General features: G+C 38.2%; 1 protein-coding gene across 1 annotated transcript in view; it reads left to right on the forward strand.

The window, feature by feature from the left end:
• Positions 1–2,404: 2,404 nt before the first annotated feature.
• Positions 2,405–21,929, forward strand: part of LOC131927090 (cadherin EGF LAG seven-pass G-type receptor 1) — a 59,492-nt gene continuing 39,967 nt past the window's right edge. Inside the window, exons 1-5 of the mRNA XM_059282748.1 lie at positions 2,405–6,668; positions 15,874–16,238; positions 17,755–17,929; positions 18,650–18,775; positions 19,411–19,648. Of these exons, the coding sequence (XP_059138731.1) occupies positions 3,002–6,668; positions 15,874–16,238; positions 17,755–17,929; positions 18,650–18,775; positions 19,411–19,648 (4,571 nt within the window). The 5' untranslated portion in view covers positions 2,405–3,001. The remainder of the gene's footprint in view (positions 6,669–15,873; positions 16,239–17,754; positions 17,930–18,649; positions 18,776–19,410; positions 19,649–21,929) is intronic.

The raw sequence follows: 21,929 nt of genomic DNA on the forward strand, positions 1-21,929 counted from the left end.
CGACACATCTGGCAGATGAAGTAGATGTCTCGACCCGGACATGTGAGAGGATTATGTGGTCAGTAATATGACCAGCTGCCTTTACTTTCCCTCGCGTGAGTTAGGTACTCATTAGAGTTGAGTGGACTGAGAGATGTTCCACTGACTTAACCCTGGATTTGAACTTGAGATATTCAGGTTAGCAGTCTAGCGCTCTATCACTAGTCCATGCTGTCCCCTCATGTGTTATAATTATATAATGTGTTATAATGAGTGAATGATTTGAGTTATTGCGTGCTAATGGTGAGTGTGTGATACAGTTAGGTTAGGTTTGCCTGTCGTCCTTACTGGGACATAGGCCGCTGACAAGAGTTTCCAGGCATCTCTCTCCAGGGCGAGTCTCTCCAACTGTCCCCAGGTGTATCCAATCTTCTTGGTGACTTCTTCCAGGTCACGTCTCCAGGTCTTTCTTGGTCTGCCTCTGCTCCTCCTGCCTTGTGGATTCCAGGTGAGGGCCTGTCTTGTTATGCTGGATACAGGCTTCCTGAGTGGAGTGATATATGTTTCATGTATTAATGGTGATTGAAGATCCAAACTTGTGTGTTACATTGATGAGTGAATGATTTCAGCTCTTGTGTGCTAAAGGAGAGTGGGTGATGAATGTTGGTGTATTAATAGTGAATGAATGAAGTAAAACTTAGCTTTGTATGTGGGTTAGAAATATTTTATTAATTGGTCTCCATGACAATCAGCCAGTGTGGTATGGAAATTTAGCAAACAGAAAAAGGGAGACAAAGATATAGATGTTTATCCAGCACAAAGAGCATTTAGAAATAATAATAATGACTCAAATAATGTGATCACAAAAGAGATTAAAAAAATTGGTCACACGGGAAATCTAACTGTCCAGCATGATTTTTGAAACTGGACATTCTAATGATGTTTCCAGAGGAACGAATAAGAGGTAGTCATTATTAAAGGGACACAACTCTCTATGTTTGCTTTTCTAGTTAAAACTTGATTATCGTTCTGTAATCAGACATCTTTCTTAATCCATATTTTTACTTCTTTGTAATCAGTTGTAGAATACTCGTTAATAAAAATCTCACATCAAATTGTTCAAAAACATTTTTACAATTTTTTTAGAACTAGGCTTAATCCAGAAATAAAAAAAACCGATGTAAAAAAAACCCCGATAAAACCGATACGATCCTAACCTCCTCCCACCTATCATAATTACACGCCATCAAAAAAACACCAGACAAATACCCCTAAAACGACATCGCAAAGCGTTATTCATAGACTTTACTCTTTACCCTTTACGATATTCCAATCTAATGCTACTTCACTCACTCTTTCGTGCCCCCGCCCCACCCCCCCCCCCCCACCCCCACATACTCAACCCACATCGTAGCCTACATCGTCACAAACGCCCAACACACTCTCCCTTTCACAATTGTATTTTAAATTGTGATTTATCCCAAAAGTGTTAATCACCGCTAGTTTCTATCAGGCATCTCTTCGGGGGAGGGGGGGGGGGGGGGAAATCTGAAGCGTGTCTACTTTTACCAGTGTCCGGCCCCTTTCTCTCACCCCCCCCCCCCCCCTTCCCCGCCCCCCGTCGAGGAAAAGGTTTGAGCGAGAAACACTCATCACATCATTCACCATAATCACAAACTATGTGTTCATTAGGTTAATTGCGGAGAACATCACTGATCACCAGATTCTGATTTAATGAAAAAGATTTCAGTTAATCCGGGTTAAGATTGAGAAGACCCTATATAAATAATGTTTTAATAATTCTAATTACCTTTTACAATGCGCAACTTTTTGTACCGCAATTCACCCCCCACCAACACACACCAGCTGTCCCCTCGTCAGTCTTCGACCCCCCCCCCCCTCCCCATGCCATGCTTACAACTCCCTTGGGATAGTGACATCATTTATGGACGACCCACGGGAGATGTATTGACTGTCCCAATACCATTTCATAAGAATACATTTGTCTTGCCATCCGCTTAAAGTTTACTAGTGAATTTTTTTTTATTTGGCCTACTTTCATACATTCCTAAACTCTCAGGTGTAAAAATTAACATATGCCCAAGTTTTAAATCTGTAACAAACCCCTCAAAACGTCCAACCGTGGTGGGTATTGAACACCTTTGTTTGATCATGTGATCATTTCCTCTGCAATTGTTTTACCCTCCCGAGAAATAGTTGACAACAAAAGAAAGATAGTTTATTTAAATGTATGTAGTTATATGGCTAAAAAATGCACCGTAATTAATTCAAAATATGATATACAGTTTAATTTGTTGCGTTTTTCCGTATTATCACGTTTTATTGAAGGTGCGTTTTCAAAAGGTTGGCAGACATTTACAAGGGAGGGAAATTGAACAGCGTCCGCTGTCGCACTAACGCTGCCAGCCATTTTCGTTGTCACCGATAGGGCGAATGATAAGGACTGTAACTAACGAAGGATATCGCTGTGTTATTTTTCAAAGAAAACTGTTTCAATAATGATATGTGTAGAGGATTTATTTATGTGCTCATTTAGTGTGTCTGTGTTAACTTTTTTCCTCTTCAAATAACTTTATTTTGATTAAACGTGATCACTGAATAAAAGAATACTGTGTCGGTGGCATCGCTACACACTCGCGTACAGGCATGAATGAGACATCGCCGAGCTGAGTAATCTCCCCTTTACAATCGCTTGGATGTTTTTTGACTTCTTGCTTACCTATGGGGCAAATACACCTGTGAACATGGTCGTTGGACATAAAATCAAGATCTAAATCATCCGACGTTGTGACGGCAGTACAAAATTAAATAGATGTAGATTTTAGTAGGCCTAATCAATGAAATTCTTGTAGATTCTATGCACGTCAAAAAGTTTCTTCTTATCGTAATTCAGTCCAGTCACGGCATTGATTCTTTGTAGCTTTTTTCATTTGAAAAACGATGTTGGCTGCTTTGTCGCTCATGAGGAAAAATTAATCGCAAGCGTTTTCTTGCGACAAAAATGAAGCCTGTTCATAAAATAATGTGTAGACTGCTTCCACATTCACCAGAAAGTGTTTGTGTTCATTCTTCTGTGGGATATCGGATCATGGCTGGAGGTGGAGTCAACAAAACTTTCACATACATTTTCATACTCCTGTTGTTCTTCGTATCGTCTGCTCATACATTTGAAGTACGGCTCGCCAGTGCCGACCCTGGGGGTACCATAGTAAATTTTTCATTGCCAGGCCATGACTGGAATTATGCACTTGATAAAAAACATAGCAAATTCTCACTTCCATTTATATATTTGAACCACACACATAGTGGGGCAGTGCAAGCGAAGAAAAAGGTAAACTGTCTTCTATCAAAACACAACCCCATGCAGTTCAGCATCATAGCTCAAACTGTTTTTAATAACATGGAAGCACCTACAGAAGTCAGTGCTTCTTTTCCTTTTTTTGTTTTCCTTGAAGGACAGTGGTGCAAAAATGTTCATAGACATTGGTTAAGGGAAAAATTAAAGAAAAATCCCAGCCATGTAGATATAAGTATAACAGTACCTTCATCGGATAGCTGTTTTAGACAGGGAAGAACTGTACTTAGTTTGTATGAATTTATTCCGTTAAACTTTCATAAATGTAAAATTCTTGTCAACCCTCTCTCATCAAACATTATTGTAAATCACCTGGACTCGGATATATCATTCAGTCATGATGTTTGTGTAGAAAGCAAACTGAAAGTTAAAATTGAGGTTTCTATAGCTTGTCATAAATCAGAAAATCAGTTTATGTTATATGTCATTGCATTTAAAAAACAGACAGTGGTAGATGTTTCACCGTCGGTCACCAAGAATAAAGTGTCGAGGAATAAAAGGCAAACAAGAAACAGAGCACCTACATTTGCACAGGCGCAGTATACAAAAAACGTGAAAGAAGAACAAGAACCTGGCGTGTCAGTTATCACAATGTCTGCCACTGATCCAGATGAAGGGGAGGCAGGCGTACTCACATACAGAATGGAAGCCAATGCGGATTTGAGAAGTTTGGACATGTTTGCCATCAACCCTGCCACCGGGCTGGTCAACACGACAAAAAGGTTGGACAGGGAGACCATGGCTTCACATTCTTTTAAAATTATTGCCACAGACAACGCTATGCCTGGATCAGAGCGCCGGAGTGCCACTGCCCTTCTCTCCATCATTGTAGATGATGTCAACGATCACGCCCCGACCTTCCCATCATCTAGTGCCAGGATTGAAGTAGCTGAAAACCGCGATGCGAATCAAGAAGTTTATGTTGCTAAAGCTGTGGACGGTGACACAGGGGATAATGCTGTCATTAAGTACAGCATTCTCAACCAAGGACCTCCCAATGATGCATTTTATATCGAACCGTTGACTGGTTCAATCTCTACTCGGGTGAGCTTGGACAGAGAGAAGGTCTCATCTTATAGACTCATTATTTTAGCTATTGACCAAGGGGACATCAACGACAGAAAAACCTCAACTTTCACTTTATCTATAAATGTAGCCGATGTTAACGACAACAGCCCTCAGTTTTTGCAAGACAGCTACGTGGTTAACATACGCGAGGACCAGGCGGTCAGCACGACTAAAGAGATAATTAACGTGACAGCCACTGACGCGGACGAGGGCGTCAACTCTCAGATATCCTACCGTTTGTCAGGTCAGGCTCAGGATAAGTTTTCTATTGACAAGTACTCGGGCAAACTTTATTTAATTGGAGCTTTGGACTATGAAGATGTGTTATCCTATCAGCTGAACGTTTGGGCTGAGGACCAAGGAAACCCACCTAGAAGAACAGCCACAAATGTTATAGTCAATGTGATTGATGTTAACGACAATAGTCCATCTTTCTTTGACTCCACTTATAAGAAGACAGTTGATGAGAATCTACCAATCGGGACCAGTATACTACAGGCTCAGGCTGATGACAGAGACAACGGCAATAATGCATTGATAACGTACTCAATTTTAAATCCCACAAATCCATTCCCCTTCCAGATTGATCCACAGACCGGTTGGATTAAAACCACAGGACAGCTGGACAGAGAAACGCAGTCCAGTTACACTTTCATCGTCCAGGCTAAGGATAATGGTGACAAGCCTCTGAGTGCCAATGTAACTGTTGTCATCACTCTTAGAGACCTGAACGACAACCCGCCAGTCTTTAAGGCAAGGAGCTACAATGCATCTATATCAGAGGAAGCCAATAAGGGGGATGTGGTTGTCACAGTTATTGCCACCGATGCAGACGAGGGGGATAACGCCAGGATCACTTACAGTATTGACAGGGGTAACGACAAAGATGCTTTTCAGATAAGGATGACTAACGGTGAAGGTGTCATTAGCGTGAACAGAAAGCTGGATGCACGTGACCAAAACAAGTACGTGCTGGCTGTGTCTGCTACCGACAAGGATGGGTTCAGTGATTCTATATATGTATATATAGATGTCCTTGACACCAACAGGTTCCCTCCTGAGTTCCAGACCAACACCCCTTACAGCTTTGATGTTAAAGAAGACGTCGACATCGGCACGTCTGTGTTTTCTGTTGTAGCCGTCGACAGAGACAGGGGGGAAAATGCTCGGATAACATACTCTTTAGATCCATCATCCGTGTTCAGCATTGATCCAGACACCGGAGTTATCCGGACTCGGCAAAAGCTGGACAGAGAAACGGTTTCTGTGTACATGCTGATTGCCACTGCTACGGATAATGGTAAGCCACCTCAGAAAGATCAAGCTGAAATAGCAGTGACAGTGAAAGACGTCAACGACAACAAGCCAGAGTTCCAAAAGGTGAAGTACTTTGGGAAAGTGTCAGAAGATGCACTGAAAGGTGTCAAAATCCTGAATGTTACTGCAACAGACAAAGACGAGGGGGTCAACGGTCAAGTCAGGTACACCTTTTCAAACGGGAACGATGGTAACGGTGCTTTTAGCATTGACAATCAAGGATGGATACGTTTGGCGAAAGAAGTAGACAGAGAGACGACTCCATCGTATGATCTGGTTGTTGTCGCAGTGGATTCAGATCCGGTGAATCCGCAGTCAGCTTCAGTCATCGTCCACATTGATGTTGAAGATGTCAATGATAACGCCCCCATATTCGAGTCCTCTGTTTTCAATGTGTTTATTCAGGAAAACAGCCCTATTGGTTCTACTGTTGCTACCATCTCAGCTGTTGACCCAGACGAAGGGGTCAATGCCCTTATAAACTACACCATCGCTAACAATGCAGACTCCAGCTGTTTCAAGCAAGCCGGGCGACTGGGTGATCCTGCAATCATCATCACTCTCATCAATTTGGATTACGAGGATGGGAAACAGCAGTACGAAATCACTCTCATTGCCGCGTCTATAACTCTGATTTCCTCCGCCAAGGTCATCATCAATGTCCAGGACGTCAACGACAATAGCCCGGTCCTGGAGGATTTCTCCATCATCTACAACAACTTTGACGGGATGTTTCCCAGCGGGCCCATCGGGAGGATCCCAGCTTATGACCCCGACGTCTCAGACAGGGATCGTTTGATTTACAGGATCCTCTCAGGGAACAAGGCAGATCTTCTCTACCTTAATGAGACCTCAGGGGAGGTGACTCTCAATCCTAAGCTTAACTCCGATGTACCACGTACAGGCATATTCCAGATCAGTGTCACTGGTAAGTAAGCTACATGTTTTATTTCCTTATGATTACAAATTATTAAATTGATTCTTGCTGCTGTTATCTTTTAGCCAGATACATTTACTCCCCAACTGGTGTAAATAGTATTATTGGCATATGCACTCTTAAAACAGTTACTATAAGCTGTTATTTTTTTGTACTATAGTCATGGTAATACAAGGTTGAAATAGTAACACAAATTCTATTGGCCATACACTTTTAAATTTTTTGCTAACTTATATAACTTATTCCAAAATTCTATAAAAAAATTATATGCCCTTATTGACAGTATAATGTAGAATTGTGCGAGACAATAGATCTAAATCCTATTGTTTCAGTATCACTTCAGACGTAGCATACTCTTTTTAACGCACTCCAAAAATTTCAATTTTTTAATGCTTTTTTTAAAGGAATTCCCGATCAAATAAAAACAATCTAAAAATAATGCTTCCATGACTCACTGGCATTTTAGAAAGGGGGGGGGGGGGGGGGGGGGGGGCGGAGGGGGGTTGTTTTGTCTTTCAATCTCAGCTTGGAGACTAAATTGGAATTGGAAACAGGAAATGACATTGTCTTTACAACGCTTGATTTAGGCCTAAATATACTTTCGTTGTGTTGATTTAATATTGCACCGATATAATTAACTCAAGTAACTGCATGCAAGATGGGAAGGGTCACGCTTTTTAACTGTATCTGTGTATTATAGAACTCGCATTCAGGCGGTTGAATCTTTAACAAAAACACGCGGAATACAGAGTATCTCTAGTCTCGATAAGGCTAATGAAAAGAAACAACAAACCCAGGACGAGGCAAGTGAACTCTACAAGATACCATGTCTTGGGAGGATTTTTTTAAGGCCACTTTATCAAAACCCCGTACTTGCACGCCAATTTGGTTATCTTGCTATTTGAGCCCCTTGTTTCTAGTTTGTTTTTATCGGAATGCTAACACTCGAATGCAGTTCTAATGTCATTTTTACTAGACATCATAAAATCTCGAGGAGCTGGGGAGAAAGGGGGGGGGGAAGCAATCGATCGATTTTCGAAACAAAAAGACAGTTCCATTATCTCGAAGCCAGTCTGGCGTATGTGTGTGTTAATGTGTGTGTGTGTGTGTGTGTGTGCTCCATCGGAGCGGCGCCAGAGATATGATTACGTCATCGAGAAACAGATGTCTGAAAATTTGATTTTTGAAGTTATTATGGTAATGTAAAAAAAATAATGAAATGAAGTATAAATTGTTATTCAAATCTATTCTTGGAGATTGATAGGCTACTTTAGAAAATTGGTTGTCCCGGATCTATTAATTTTCATATTTCAGCTTACATCCGGCGTGATAAAGCAACTCCCATAGTTCTAATGGAATTAATTCTTTGAGTATTTGTCCCGTGTTATGCATACTTTTTAAAAGATGTTTTATAAACCCTTATTTCTGATATGAAATCAGAACAGATATTTGAAAATATTGTAGTTGTGATACATTCATCGTCATAGAATAGGGACTACTTGTGGAGCATAGGGATTAGGAACCCCTTGTGGACCATAGGGACCCCTTGTGGAGCGAAGGAACCATTTGTTAAGCATAGGCATGCAACCACAGCTCCACCGTACTCTGTTTTGGGCGATTCTTTTAAGTTGGCCCTAAAACATTCCGGTTGCTCGTGCTTCACTGACTAATGATCTTTTCCAAGTTTGTTTTGACCTACCTACTTTCCCCTTTTGATAGAGATTCCAATCTAATACCTGTTCAGATTTATTAAATTGAATGATATTTGAACTAGCGACATTTTAAAATGTGTATAAACACCATCCCCACTCGTTTCTGAATAAAGTATTCTTAAGTAGGGCCTGCAGTTAAAAAAAAAAAAACAGCTTGAGTTTAACGACCGTTGAAGTCACATATTCCAGTAAGATTTATCCACAAAGTCACTACATCATAGAATATCATTTAAAAAAAAAAGGTTGGATGGCCCCATGACTTTGCAGGCAATGTCGCTATACATCGGACCGGGAAAAACTGCAGTGTTTCTTTGTTCCCGTTTTGTTTAGGTTCGCTAGCTTGATATTATCTTTTATTAAACCTCATATCCTCCGGCGGGGCTTGTCTTAAGTCTTGAGCTATACGATCTGTCGCGAATGCTCTGGCTGTGTGATTAGGATCTAATAATACCCTAGTTTTATACCTGTTGTCCGACTTGTACACCTCTCTAGTCCCCCCCCCCCCCATAAAATAAGTCATGTACGAGCCAATGTGTGTGATGTACGATTTAAAAGTTGAAAAGGTTTTTTTTTCTTTTGACAATGGAGTAGAATAGAATCCTCCGTATGACATAAACTACGGTCGAATTTTCCTGTGTGGTCATACATCTTGTTGAAATAAAAAAAAAGACCAAAATATTTATAGTATATTTGAACAAAAATAAATAAATTTCTCATTAAGATCTGACGGTCCTTATGAAATAGATGAAGTAGAGTTACTTTATTTATATGACCGCATCATATTAAAGAATTGTTTGGACATCACTGACCAGTCAACTTGTATCAGGTACCAATTATAACTGAGTGGACTCAGGGATATAATACCTAGCCCGAAATAAAACAAAACCTCGATGTTTTACGTTTAGCTTATCGTGTGCTCCAGCACGCCGTCTCCTATATCAGAACAAAGCAATTTACCAATTTTGAAATAATCCTCGGCTCATGCAAATTTCAACTGGGAATTCGGCCGGATACGACTAGATAACACAAGTGGTTCTGGTGGGTCTCGGCGGTCTCACAGTCGGACCACTCACCGCACACGTTGTCAGGTGCGTGTTGTTGTATAGCAACGATAACCTACGAAAGAACGAAAAAAAAGAGCGAGGTATAGAATAGCACACCGTTGATTACATTAGATGCGTTGTTCATATATCGAGCCTGTAAGCGAGGTTTGATCGATGGTGTGCCTTGAGATTACTCACGTTCTCTAACCGCAGCGAATCCGTGTAATTAGTTTTGATATAGACGTCGAGTTCTTATCCCCTGTATAGCCTGCAGCATTGTGCTATGTTGTTGTCCACACAACACCCCAAGGCGATACATTTTCTTTCATATCGCCGAATATACGCCAGGGAGAGCCAATCTTATCAAATATTAATAAAACGAATGTAAGACATCGAAGGAATTAACCGGGAGGATGGTTTTAATAATAAAAAAAGATGTTAAGCTGAAAACATGTTTGCAAAACAGTATCGAACCAAGAAAAAAAACAAATTTCAAATGGGTTTTGTTGTTTTACGTTTTAACATGAGTTTGATTATTTAAACGCATTTATTGTGTATGTGTTTTTCGCGATGTTCAACTTAGATCTTGCTCTTTAAATCCAGCAGCATGATCTTTATTGTGAACAAAATGCTGTATATGTTATTTTTGAAACACAAATGTCGCCGATAACTTCGTCTAATACATGCAACAACTGACACCAACTAGTTATATAACTTGATCATAATAGAACTCTTAGTTTGATAGCTCTATTATAAGAAAGCTCTTGTTTTTTTTATAATAGAGCTCTTAGTATGATAGCTCTATTATAATAAAGCTCTTGTTTTTTTATAGCTTTATTATAATAGAACTCTATGATAGAACCAGGCCTTTTGATAAGTTATGTTAATTTTTTTGACACTCTACTTAACAGCAACACGCGTAGTTTTCTTGTAGTAAACTTAACAGCCAGTGTGCATCGCTTTGATCAGTTGTCGGTGTCAATTACGGGAAGCAGCACGTTGTTTAATCACTTCCGAAGGTCTGGTGCACCTGTACAACTGCAGCAGACCTTAAAAAAAGGATTCAATGAAAACTGTTTGACATTGCATTGCAGCTTAGTGGTCCGTTAGTTTTTTTCGTGCTTTTGGCACTGGGAAGAGCTGCAGCGTTGGAGTCAGGCGGTGAGGAAAACAGCTGGCTTTCGTGGTTTAAATCGAAATATGTAGGGGCCGGGCAGAGGATTTTATGGATAGTGTAGAGGCAGATGAACCCTCTGTTAAGTACTATGTAGAGGCCGATTATCCATGTGTTTAGTACCGTGTAGAGGCCAGGAATTGGATTTTATGGACAGTGTAGAGGCCAAATAACCCTATGTTTAGTACCGTGTAGAGGCCAAATAACCCTATGTTTAGTACCGTGTAGAGGCCAAATAACCCTATGTTTAGGAATGTGTAGAGACCAGGAATTGGATTTTATGGACAGTGTAGAGGCCAAATAACCCTATGTTTAGTACCGTGTAGAGGCCAAATAACCCTATGTTTAGTACCGTGTAGAGGCCAAATAACCCTATGTTTAGTACCGTGTAGAGGCCAAATAACCCTATGTTTAGTACCGTGTAGAGGCCAAATAACCCTATGTTTAGTACCGTGTAGAGACCGATGAACCCCATGTTTAGTACCGTGTAAAGGCCCATGAACCCTATGTGTAGTCACGTGTAGAGGCCGACGAACCCTGCGTTTAGTGCTGTGTAGATACCGGAGCACCTGATCTAGTCTAATACTATCGGTCCACATCCGAGAGAGGCATTTTGTAATTAGTTTTTTAACCATCTTCCTTATCAGTAGCTTTTTTTAAAAAAAGACAGCCTTATCGGACAAAACAAACTTTGATTTTTCTATTAATAAGCATGACTTTTGCTTCTTAAAATGCCAATACTTGCGTTCAGTTGTATAAAAATGTGTGCGTTTAATGTACTTATATAAGTTTTTTGTGACTCTTTCAATTTGTACCTTATATAACATAAAAACATCGTATTCCATTACGACACAGATTACACAAATACTCTAATTGTTTATTAGTGAGACTTAATTACAAAGAATTAGATGGGAGGCGACTGCAAGAGTACCGCCACAGGGCTTTTAACCTCTATACTCTATAAAGATACTCCCCTAATTATATATTTGCTAATTAAATAATTCCTCCCTGAGCCGGCGCCGTCAATTTCGCTAATGATGATTACTGCGCCCACCCCACGATTTGGGAATATGGAATAAGGACCAATTAACGGCAAGAGTGTGCCTCAAAATGGCCCCCCACCCCATGCGTGTAATACTCACAACAGAGGTTATAAATCTCTACTTAACAATGAGTCAACAACCACTTTTTGAATTAAAAATATCGTAATGGGGGGGTGGGGGGGGGGGGGGAGTGAAAACAAAAAAAAAAATGCCTGGAGATGTCTATATGAAGCGTGTCACGTGTCAACACGTCATTACGTCCTATTGGAGGAGAACTCGATGACCGCATGTCATGAACCAAAGTACCCCTACCGTCCCTCGCGTGCTGTGGGCCGCCCGTGTACACACACAATCCCCTCTTATTATTCTGCACGACAACACTCGAATTTACCCGAGTGGGAGATGAGAGAGAGGGGCGGGGGAAATCCGATTAAGCCTTGTCCCTTATGCATACAAATCCGAGGCATAATTTTATACCGATGTCATGAGATTGGGAAATGTTAGTTTTTTTTGTGTTGTTAATACATACAATATACGGTAATATGCAGTTTCCGGTTTTTTTTTAATAAAATGCATATTTCCAAATCTCTAGTGCATGGGTTGGGTTTCTTTCTTGTGAGTGTTAAATACAAAAGTATTTAGAGTTTTATAAATGCTACTAATCATTCCTAATGCCGCTTTTACCTTTTCGATATGTATACTATACACGTCTAGAAAAAAACCAATTCACAAGTTAGTATACATGTTCCCCGAGAAGTATGTTTCGTATAATAAGTATAATACTAACGTGCTGTGCGTCGTCCCTCCCCCCCCCTTTAGACATGTATGGTATACAACATATCGCAAGTGTAAACGCGGTGTAACAGTTCTGGACGAGCCTGTTATTTACTGATTATTCTGTTATGTAGTAAAAAAATCCACTTAATTCAAAATAGACTTTTTTTTTCTTGTTGTCATTTTAAATTCTGAAAACGTCTGTCTGTCTGTTTGAGTATCTAGGGAAACGGGGCGTCTCGAAGGGATTGCTGGATCCTATGCCAGCTTAAGGGAAGATTACTCTTCTGTCTTCTCTTGAAGGGACACAATCGTGTTCAGTAGACGATATAAAAATGTGTGTAATAGTTTAAAAACACAATGTTTTGTTAGTTTCTTGTGGCGGGTGTTTTATTTCGTTAAAGAAAATTTGCAGCGTTTCCATTGCATCACTTGTGTTTATCTTGTCACTTGTTAGTGTTTCATAGATCTACCAAAAATATATAGGCTTAAAATTTACCTAACTGTGCGGCATTACGCACAATGTAAACCTAAAACCATGACCAACTGATGCGGCATTACGCACAATGTAAACCTAAAACCATGACCAACTGATGCGGCATTACGCACAATGTAAACCTAACCATGACCAACTGATGCGGCATTACGCACAATGTAAACCTAAAACCATGACCAACTGATGCGGCATTACGCACAATGTAAACCTAAAACCATGACCAACTGATGCGGCATTACGCACAATGTAAACCTAACCATGACCAAATTGTGCGGCAATACGCACAATGTTGGTCTAAACACTACATTATGTTGCGGCTTTTCGCTAATGTAAGCCTAACCATGACCAACTGTAGGAAAATATAGGTCTTTTGTAACATGGCATTAGTAAAGTTTCTAAAATATTTGTATAATTTACATTTCTTTTATAATAAAATTCTTGAGACACAACTCTTTAATTGGCAGGGTTTCGTTAAAAAGTTTTTCATTTCTCTAAACTATGGTACTGTTAAAAGTGATGACACCGCTATAAAGGTAAACTCGACAGTGCCAACGACATAGTTCACACCGATATACAGGTGAACCCTACATTACTATTAATATAAAATCTAGTCCACACCTCTACAAAGGTGAACTCTAGAGTACCAATAGTAGAGTTGACACGGCTCTACAGGTAAACTCTACAGTACCAATAGTAGTTGACACCGCTCTACAGGTAAACTCTCAAGTACCACCAATATTCAAGAGTTCACACCTCTATGAATGGGCAGCATGTAGCTGCAAATTTCCCCATTCACCCACCCATACCGTTACAAGTCTTTGTCCACCATACCCCCTTTATGTTGACCGCTGGTGTTTCTTTATCCCTGGGTCAGCCGAGAAGGTCATTGGTCAGCCACCGCTTCGCTTATTCTCATGAATATTTATTTTCACATTTCCCCTCTACCCCCCTTCCCTTTCTCTCCCCCCCCCCCCCCCCGTGTGACCACCGCGGACTGACCATGACCCAGCCCATTTTTTTTCTCGCTGTTCATTCACGCTAAAGGAAGTCCAGCTGTCGGTTTGTAGTTAGCGGCGATCAAGGACGGACACGATCTGCGGACACAAAGACGTGCTATGTAGGCAATAACGGCCCCACCACCCGCTTCTCCACCCCCCTCCTCAAAACAACCCACCCCTGTAGTGTTGTAATACGGTTGTACAATTCACGGATAACACCTCCTGTGTGTCCCCGTATCACATTTTTGCCTTCTCGCCGAGTCGCAATTTATTTGATGTTGCGGGTAATCTCAGAATAACCACCCAGCCCCTTACGGGAAAATCCGATTCCGAATTCCGTCTTCGCGTTTCTTTTCCCCATTCAATTGGCCGTAAATCTAACTTCAAAGCAGTCATTCACACTCTCATTAGCATATTAGTCCCCCAGTACCTGACTTGATCGATCTCACTGGGTAGTATTGTTCCCTAATGGACGGTCCGTTCATTAAGGTGATTGATTTTAGCTTATCTTCTCCTGACTTCTTTGGTTGTTTTGGATCTTACACAAATGTATTCTCTTGTTTCCTCTCGTGGGGGGGAGGGTATCTTTAATGTAAGAGAAAAGATAAGTGTGTCTGGTCTTTGAATCATTATTTTTTCCAATTTTAAAAGAGAATAAATTAGAACTTCTATAAATCCAATTAGTTTTTTTTAACCCATTAATTTTAAACTATAAATAGAGACAATTTTTTTTTAGTTTGAAATCTTAAGCTAAGTTTTTTCTTCAAAAGGTAATGTGGGAACAAAGTTTTAAAAATTAACTTCCTGTAATTCCTGCACCCAGAGGATAAGGACCCTGTCACTGACCTGCAGTCAGTACCTGGTCACTAATAACACCTGTCCCATCTTGTGCTCACAACGCAGCTAATCTGCTGGACACCAAACTCTAATTCCAATATTGACAGAGATCAATAAACTCTTGAGGAATGTCTGGGAATTTGCTCTTTGTTTTCCTAAGTGAAATATTTTTAAAATGCAGTTTTTTAAGTAGTGCACTTTTAAAAGCTAATAAACATGGATATAAAAACAACTTTCTTCACCTGTTTTCTTACAGAACATATAATGGCTCATTGGCTTTTGAAACTTGTGTAGTGTTGTTGTTATTTTTTTTTATGTCATTTGCCTTTCTATGCTTAAAAATTTAGTAGGGATAGTAGAGATTTTTTTATGCCCTCAGCATTTTTCTATGTAACGTGATATATTACATTGCCTTAACCCTAGATCTTTTTAATCTGTGAATCTACTAAATTATTCAATTTTTGTGTTATTCTAGAAAAATAATTGTGTATTATCTCTAAGTGATGCCAGAATTATATTTTTAAATTAGGAAAGCTTCATCAATAAACCTAAATATTTGAAAGTAAAAACAGCTTCAAACTCTCTAAATATTTAAAGGTTTTATGAATAATTTTTACATACCATTAAAGCATGACAAAAGGTTGGCAGATAAGGTTGAAATTAGGTTGTTGCACTGTGCTGACTTGTGTTAAGGAGAGGAAATTATCAGTTATTTCATGTTTCAAGAACTAAAAAATGTCTGTTTTAATTAATTTAAAAAAAAAACAGTAGTGAAAAATATAGTACATCATATAAAAATTATTTTCATCTCATTCAATGTAAATACAATGAAGAATTAAAATAAAATTAGGAGTTATATATAATGTGGATCTAAACGTAAACCTAACTTAACTAAACCCCCATACATCTTTATAGCACAACTAAATAATTTAAATACCTCTCAGAACACCAGCTTCACTAGGTAAAAAACAACACTTTTCAAACAGTCAGTCAGCTTCATCAACACTGTTATGAAATGATGAATGAACAGATATTGTAAGGGATTTACACAGTATTTTTTACTAGTATTATTTTTTCTAGTATTATCTATAACAAGTTTTAAAATTTCTCAAATTTCAGATGGTGTTACAGAGGTAAAAGCCACATGTCGTCTCTGGGTGCGATTGGTCACTTTGGATATGCTGCACAGCGCGGTGACCATCAGGCTCAACAAAATGACCCAGACTGCGTTCTTGTCGCCCCTGCTCAAGTTTTTCGTGGATGGTCTGGCGAACATCCTGGAGATTGACGAGTCCAACATTTTTGTCATCAACATCGAAGACGACACGGATGTATCCTCACAGATCCTCAACGTCAGCGTGTCCATCCGTAAGGAGTCGGTCATCTTCCAGGGCCAGACCAAAGATATCTTCTACACGCCCGAGTACATCAGGGAGGTCATCTACCTGCACCGCACTCTGCTGGCCAACTTGTCCACATCGCAGGTGAGATTAGCCGCAGGCAATGTTTTTATCACCTTGTTTATCTCAGGTTTTCTAATCCCTCATTAAAACTTGTGTGTGATTGTCTCAAGTTTCATCCAAAGTCAATTTTTGACATTTCAACTTTTTAAAAATCCCTTTTGGAGACTTTATTTGTTTAATGATAATGCATCAGAAAACATATAGAAGACTTTGAAAAATGAAAATTCAAATTAAGTAAAGGACTATTGGCAATATATCAGTTGCCTTGTCTAATAGTAATTCTTATTATTATTCTACCTAAGTGCATCTTTTATTTCTTAGAATTTTTTTGTATTCAAGATGCTAATAAATATTTTTTTTAATAATGAATGAACAGAAAATTTAAGTACCAACATGCTAAAACCAGTAATCTAGAACTTAAAAACAGTTTGTATTAATTGCTAAAATTATACTTATTATAGTTTGACTGATCAGCTCCTTTAGTTTATCACACAGATCAAATTATTCTAAAGGATTATCTTTAGCCATGCCTTTTATGATTACTACAAATATCTAATTAAAACAGACAAGTAAATTTTGTGTTAGATTGAGGTCAGATTATGCCCCTCCGTAGATCCACTGGCTTGTTAGGTTTTAATCTAGTATTTCTTTTGTGTGTGGTTTTATAAGGATTTAAGGTATCAGCTACATCTTAATTAGTTTCTGTACTTTATTTAGTACAGATTTAATCTTGATAGTTCTATGTATTATATTTATAGCCTACAGATAACAAAAAAAGGGCAATGAAAAATCCTAAAAACTTGTTCATGCTTGAATTGTTGGAACACTGTAATTTTATATAATCATTAATGAATGGTGCTAATTAATTATTCATTTTTAATTTAATTTTAACGAATCTTTTATCCATTTTCAAAGATTGTTATAGTATTTGTGTTATTAACTGGCAACATCAAAATAAGCATTGAAAAATTTGGTAACTTTAAAACATGTGCACTGTTATACATTTGATGGCATTAACTGATTCACAGAATCACATCTTATTCTCTGTGTAAAATCTATTTTAGTTATATTAAAGAGCAAAATAATATTTTAAAACATTATTATACCTATTTTTGTAATATTTCTTTGAAACACTATTACACATTTCTGTAGGTTCTTCCTGAGAGTGTAATATTACTCCATAACTTTACTTTACATATTCCCATAGGTCCTTCACTACAATGTATTATTACTCCATAACTATACTTTACATATTTCCGTAGCTCCATCCCGAGTGTAACATTACTCCATAACATTACATTACCTATATTTCATAGGTCTTTCCCTAGATTGTAATATTGCTCCATAAAATTACTTCACATATTTCTATAGACTCATCCCTAGAGTGTAACATTACTCCATAACATTACATTACCTATATTTCATAGGTCTTTCCCTAGATTGTAATATTACTCCATAAAATTACTCAACATATTTCCATAGACCCATCCTAATAGTGTAATATTACTCCATAACATAACTTTATGTATTTCCTTAGGTCCTTCCCTTTGATGACAACCTCTGCCTCGTGGAACCGTGCACCAACTTTGAGGTCTGCAGGTCCCTGGTAATGCAGGGAGTGGGCCGGCCATTTATATCTTCTAGAACTGTCCTCTTCAGGCCCGTCCACCCTACACAGATCTTCTCTTGTGTTTGTCCTGATGGTTTTGCAGGTAATTTTCTATTTTTTATTGTTTGGTTTAGTCACCTGACGTAGAGAGTACATTGGTTTAGGTATGCTTTTGTGAAATTTGTAATTGTGATTATAATAAAGAAGTAAATATGTTCATATTCCTAATTTTGGATGATTTCTTAAATATCTAGAGGAAGATCAAATATATTTTGATCCATTCTGTTGTGGCTGCCCCCTAGCACACATATTTTATCCAGTTTGTTTGTCCCTAGGACAAATAGTTTTTTCCATTTTTGTTGTGGCTGTTCTCTTGGACAAATATTTTATCTGTTTTGTACGTCCTCTCTAGGACCAACAATTAAATTATCAAAATGTTTGTCCTCTAGGTCAAATGTTTTATCTATTTAGTATGTCCTCTTCATCAAATATTTTATCTATTTTGTTGTGGCTGACCTCTAGGATCAATGTTTTATCAATTCTGTATGTCCTTTTGAACCAATGTTTAATCCACATTGTCCTTTTGGACCACTGTTTAATCCACATTGTTTGTCCTCTAGGACCAATGTTTTATCAATTTTGTATGTCCTTTTGTACCAATGTTAAATCCACATTGTTTGTCCTCTAGGACCAATGTTTTATCAATTTTGTATGTCCTTTTGGACCAATGTTAAATCCACATTGTTTGTCCTCTAGGACCAATGTTTTATCAATTTTGTATGTCCTTTGGTTCAATGTTCAATCCACAATGTTTGTCCTCTAGGCATGAACATGACAAAGATGTGTGACACTGAGATTGACCTGTGTTACAGTTTCCCCTGTCAAAACAACGGCCTGTGTCTCAGACATGAGAGTGGCTACACCTGTCAGTGTCAGCCTGGGTTCACAGGTGAGTCGTCCGCTAATCTTGGGTTCACAGTTGGGTTTAAGGTTAATCTTGGTTTGCAGGTGGGTTTAAGGTTAATCTTGATTCACAGGTGGGTTTAAGGTTAATCTTGATTCACAGGTGGGTTTAAGGTTAATCTTGGTTTACAGGTGGGTTTAAGGCTAATCTTGGTTCACAGGTGGGTTTAAGGTTAATCTTGGTTTACAGGTGGGTTTAAGGCTAATCTTGGTTCACAGGTGGGTTTAAGGTTAATCTTGGTTTACAGTTGGGTTGTAGGCAAATCTTGGGTTCACAGGTGAGTCTAGGCTAATCATGGGTTCACAGGTGGGTTTAAGGTTAATCTTGGTTCACAGGTGGGTTGTAGGCAAGTCTTGGTTCACAGGTGGGTTTAAGGTTAATCTTGATTCACAGGTGGGTTTAAGGTTAATCTGGGGTTCACATGTGGGTTTAAGGCTAATCTTGGTTTACAGATTTATTTATGAGAACAATTAAAAAATTACATCAGAATAAACTGACCACAAGAACTGACCACAATAACTGTCCATAGAACTGACCACCAACATTACTGACCCTGACTGACCTCAAATACTTACTGCCACTACTGACCACAGTAACTGACCAGCACCTCAACTCCGCAGGTACAACATGTCAGTACAACATGACAGCCATATACGACAGCTTGACCTGTCCGTCTGAACAATGCAAGGGGTCATCTCACTGCATGCCCCAGTCGTCTGGTGGTTTTGTGTGTGCTGACTGCCCCCAGGATGGATATCATGACAAGCAGTGCCAGCTCAGGACTAAGAGCTTTTCTAAAGGATCTTATCTCACGTTTCCTTCTTTGAAGTCCAGGAACAGGTTTACTATTCAACTGCGGTGAGTTTTTAAAAAAATATTTTTATTTTGTTTTATTTCATTTTTAGCATACTGCTTTTTTAAAAAACATTTATTTGTTTTGTTTTATTTTTTAGCTTACTAGATCTATATTTTTAAAAAATATTTATTTATTTTGTTTCATTTCATTTTTTAGCATGCTATATTTAAAAAAAAATATTTATTTATTTGTTTTATTTCATTTTTTAGCAAACTATATTTTTAAAAAATATTTATTTTGTTTCATTTCATATAGCTGTGTCTGAAAATTGTTTTTAGCACGTTTTGTTTTCTCACCTGAAATAGATTTTTCTATTTTCTTTTGTTTTGTTTTGTTTTATAAATAATAATTTTCTTTATTTCTTTTTTTGAAATTATCTTCAAATTAGCTTTTCCATTATTTCACTTTCTTTAAAATATTTTTCATTTTGTGTGTGGTTTTCTGTTTTCCTTAACAGTTGAAAAATACAAAATCCCATTATATATTACACTTTACACATATCCCAGCTGTACAAAATCCCATTATATATTACACTTTACACATATCCCAGCTGTACAAAATCCCATTATATATTACACTTTACACATATCCCAGCTGTAAGCTACTTAATCCTCCCTTTGTTTATTCCCCGTGAAACAAATGCCATTAATAATTTCCTTCCAAGCTTCCTTTCTCTTCTCTAATTCTTTCCAACCCTTGCCAAAAATTGACCCATGGTCATGTCTCAGTGCCAATAGTTTATGGATCGTGTTGGGGTCCATTCCCCACATGGGCCCGTGCTACAACAACCTAGTGGTGTGTGGGTTAAGCTTGTTGATGATTCTACTTATGATTGAGTTACTGGTATCATATACAGTTTAATTCTCATAATTTAATAACACTTTAAGAGTAAATGTCTGAATATGGGTTTTATTATTTTTATGGGAAACATTTTTTTCAAATGTCTTATGTCCCTTGATATATTTTTAAATAAAACATTTTGACATCGTCAACTAAATTAGCTATAGCTCAATACTCCTGTAGATCATATAGATCATATAGATCAGCTATGTGATATGTAATTAGACATAGAGAGATCATATAGACTTGATCAGCTACATGATACTGTATGTAATTAGACAGAGAGATCATATAGACCAGATCAGCTACACAATACTGTATGTAATTAGACATAGAGAGATCATATAGATTTGATCAGCTAAATGATACTGTATGTAATTAGACATAGAGAGATCATATAGACTTGATACTGTATGTGATTAGACATAGAGAGATCATATAGACTTGATCAGCTACATGATACTGTGTGTGAATGTGATTGGACATCGAGAATCATTTCCTGAATTCTTTGCACTACATATACAGATCTAGTCAGCATATTAAGCAATGAAAATAATCTTGGTGTGTAGGTCACAAGTGAAATTATATTAAATTAGAACAAAAACTATAATCCTACACAGATAACTATCAGTATTGACGAAACAATTCTTGTCTTAGTTCACAATAAACCACTCAAGTTGTTTAAAATTGTCGGAGATCTGTTGAGTTATAAGTTTTCAATGCATGCTCCCTCTTTCTTTATATTTTCTTTCTGTCTTTGTAATGCATGAGAAAAAAATGTGCAGGTCTTTTTTTTCGCTTTGCGATTTATTTTATAACAGGATAATGGTTTAAATTAAATTAACTCTTTGTGTGTTAGACTCTGAAAGCAGGGAGCGTATATTGTTCGCTGGTTGTGAAGATTAAAAATTACCCTTTAAAGTTGTAAATTAAAAATAAAAACGATAGAGTTTCAAACGGTAAGAGGAAACTATTGTTATAAGAGAAAAATATTCACACACCGTGACGGCAGTTTAATCTATCAAACACAGACCTCTTCACTGTGACCTCTTTCAGCACTTGCCGAGGGCCAACAATTTTTTTTTCTCTTCTTTATAAAACTCGTGGGCTCCAGATTAGACTACAGCGGTAAGGGGCGTCTAAGGGGAGAGAATTCTTACACGACTTAAAGCCTTGGCAATTGTCCAATTCCAGATGGTGCACCATTGATCGAACCAGAACACAGACTTTATGAAAAGTGCTCTAATGCATAACTAAAGTAGTCTCCCCTTTTTTAGCAAAAAAAAAAAAGGGGGAGGGGGATCGCTTTTTTCTTTGATGGCTGTATTCGAGGAGCGCCCGGACGTACGAGGATTTGTCTGTGTGGCATGTATGAGTTATGGTTCTTGGGAGGGGGGTGGACAAGAATTTTTTTAAAAATCGATCATCGTATAGATGTTGTGC

The sequence above is a fragment of the Physella acuta genome, unplaced genomic scaffold (assembly GCF_028476545.2).
Source record: "Physella acuta isolate Inbredline_101_S28 unplaced genomic scaffold, ASM2847654v3 ptg001372l, whole genome shotgun sequence".
Lineage (NCBI taxonomy): Eukaryota > Metazoa > Mollusca > Gastropoda > Physidae > Physella > Physella acuta.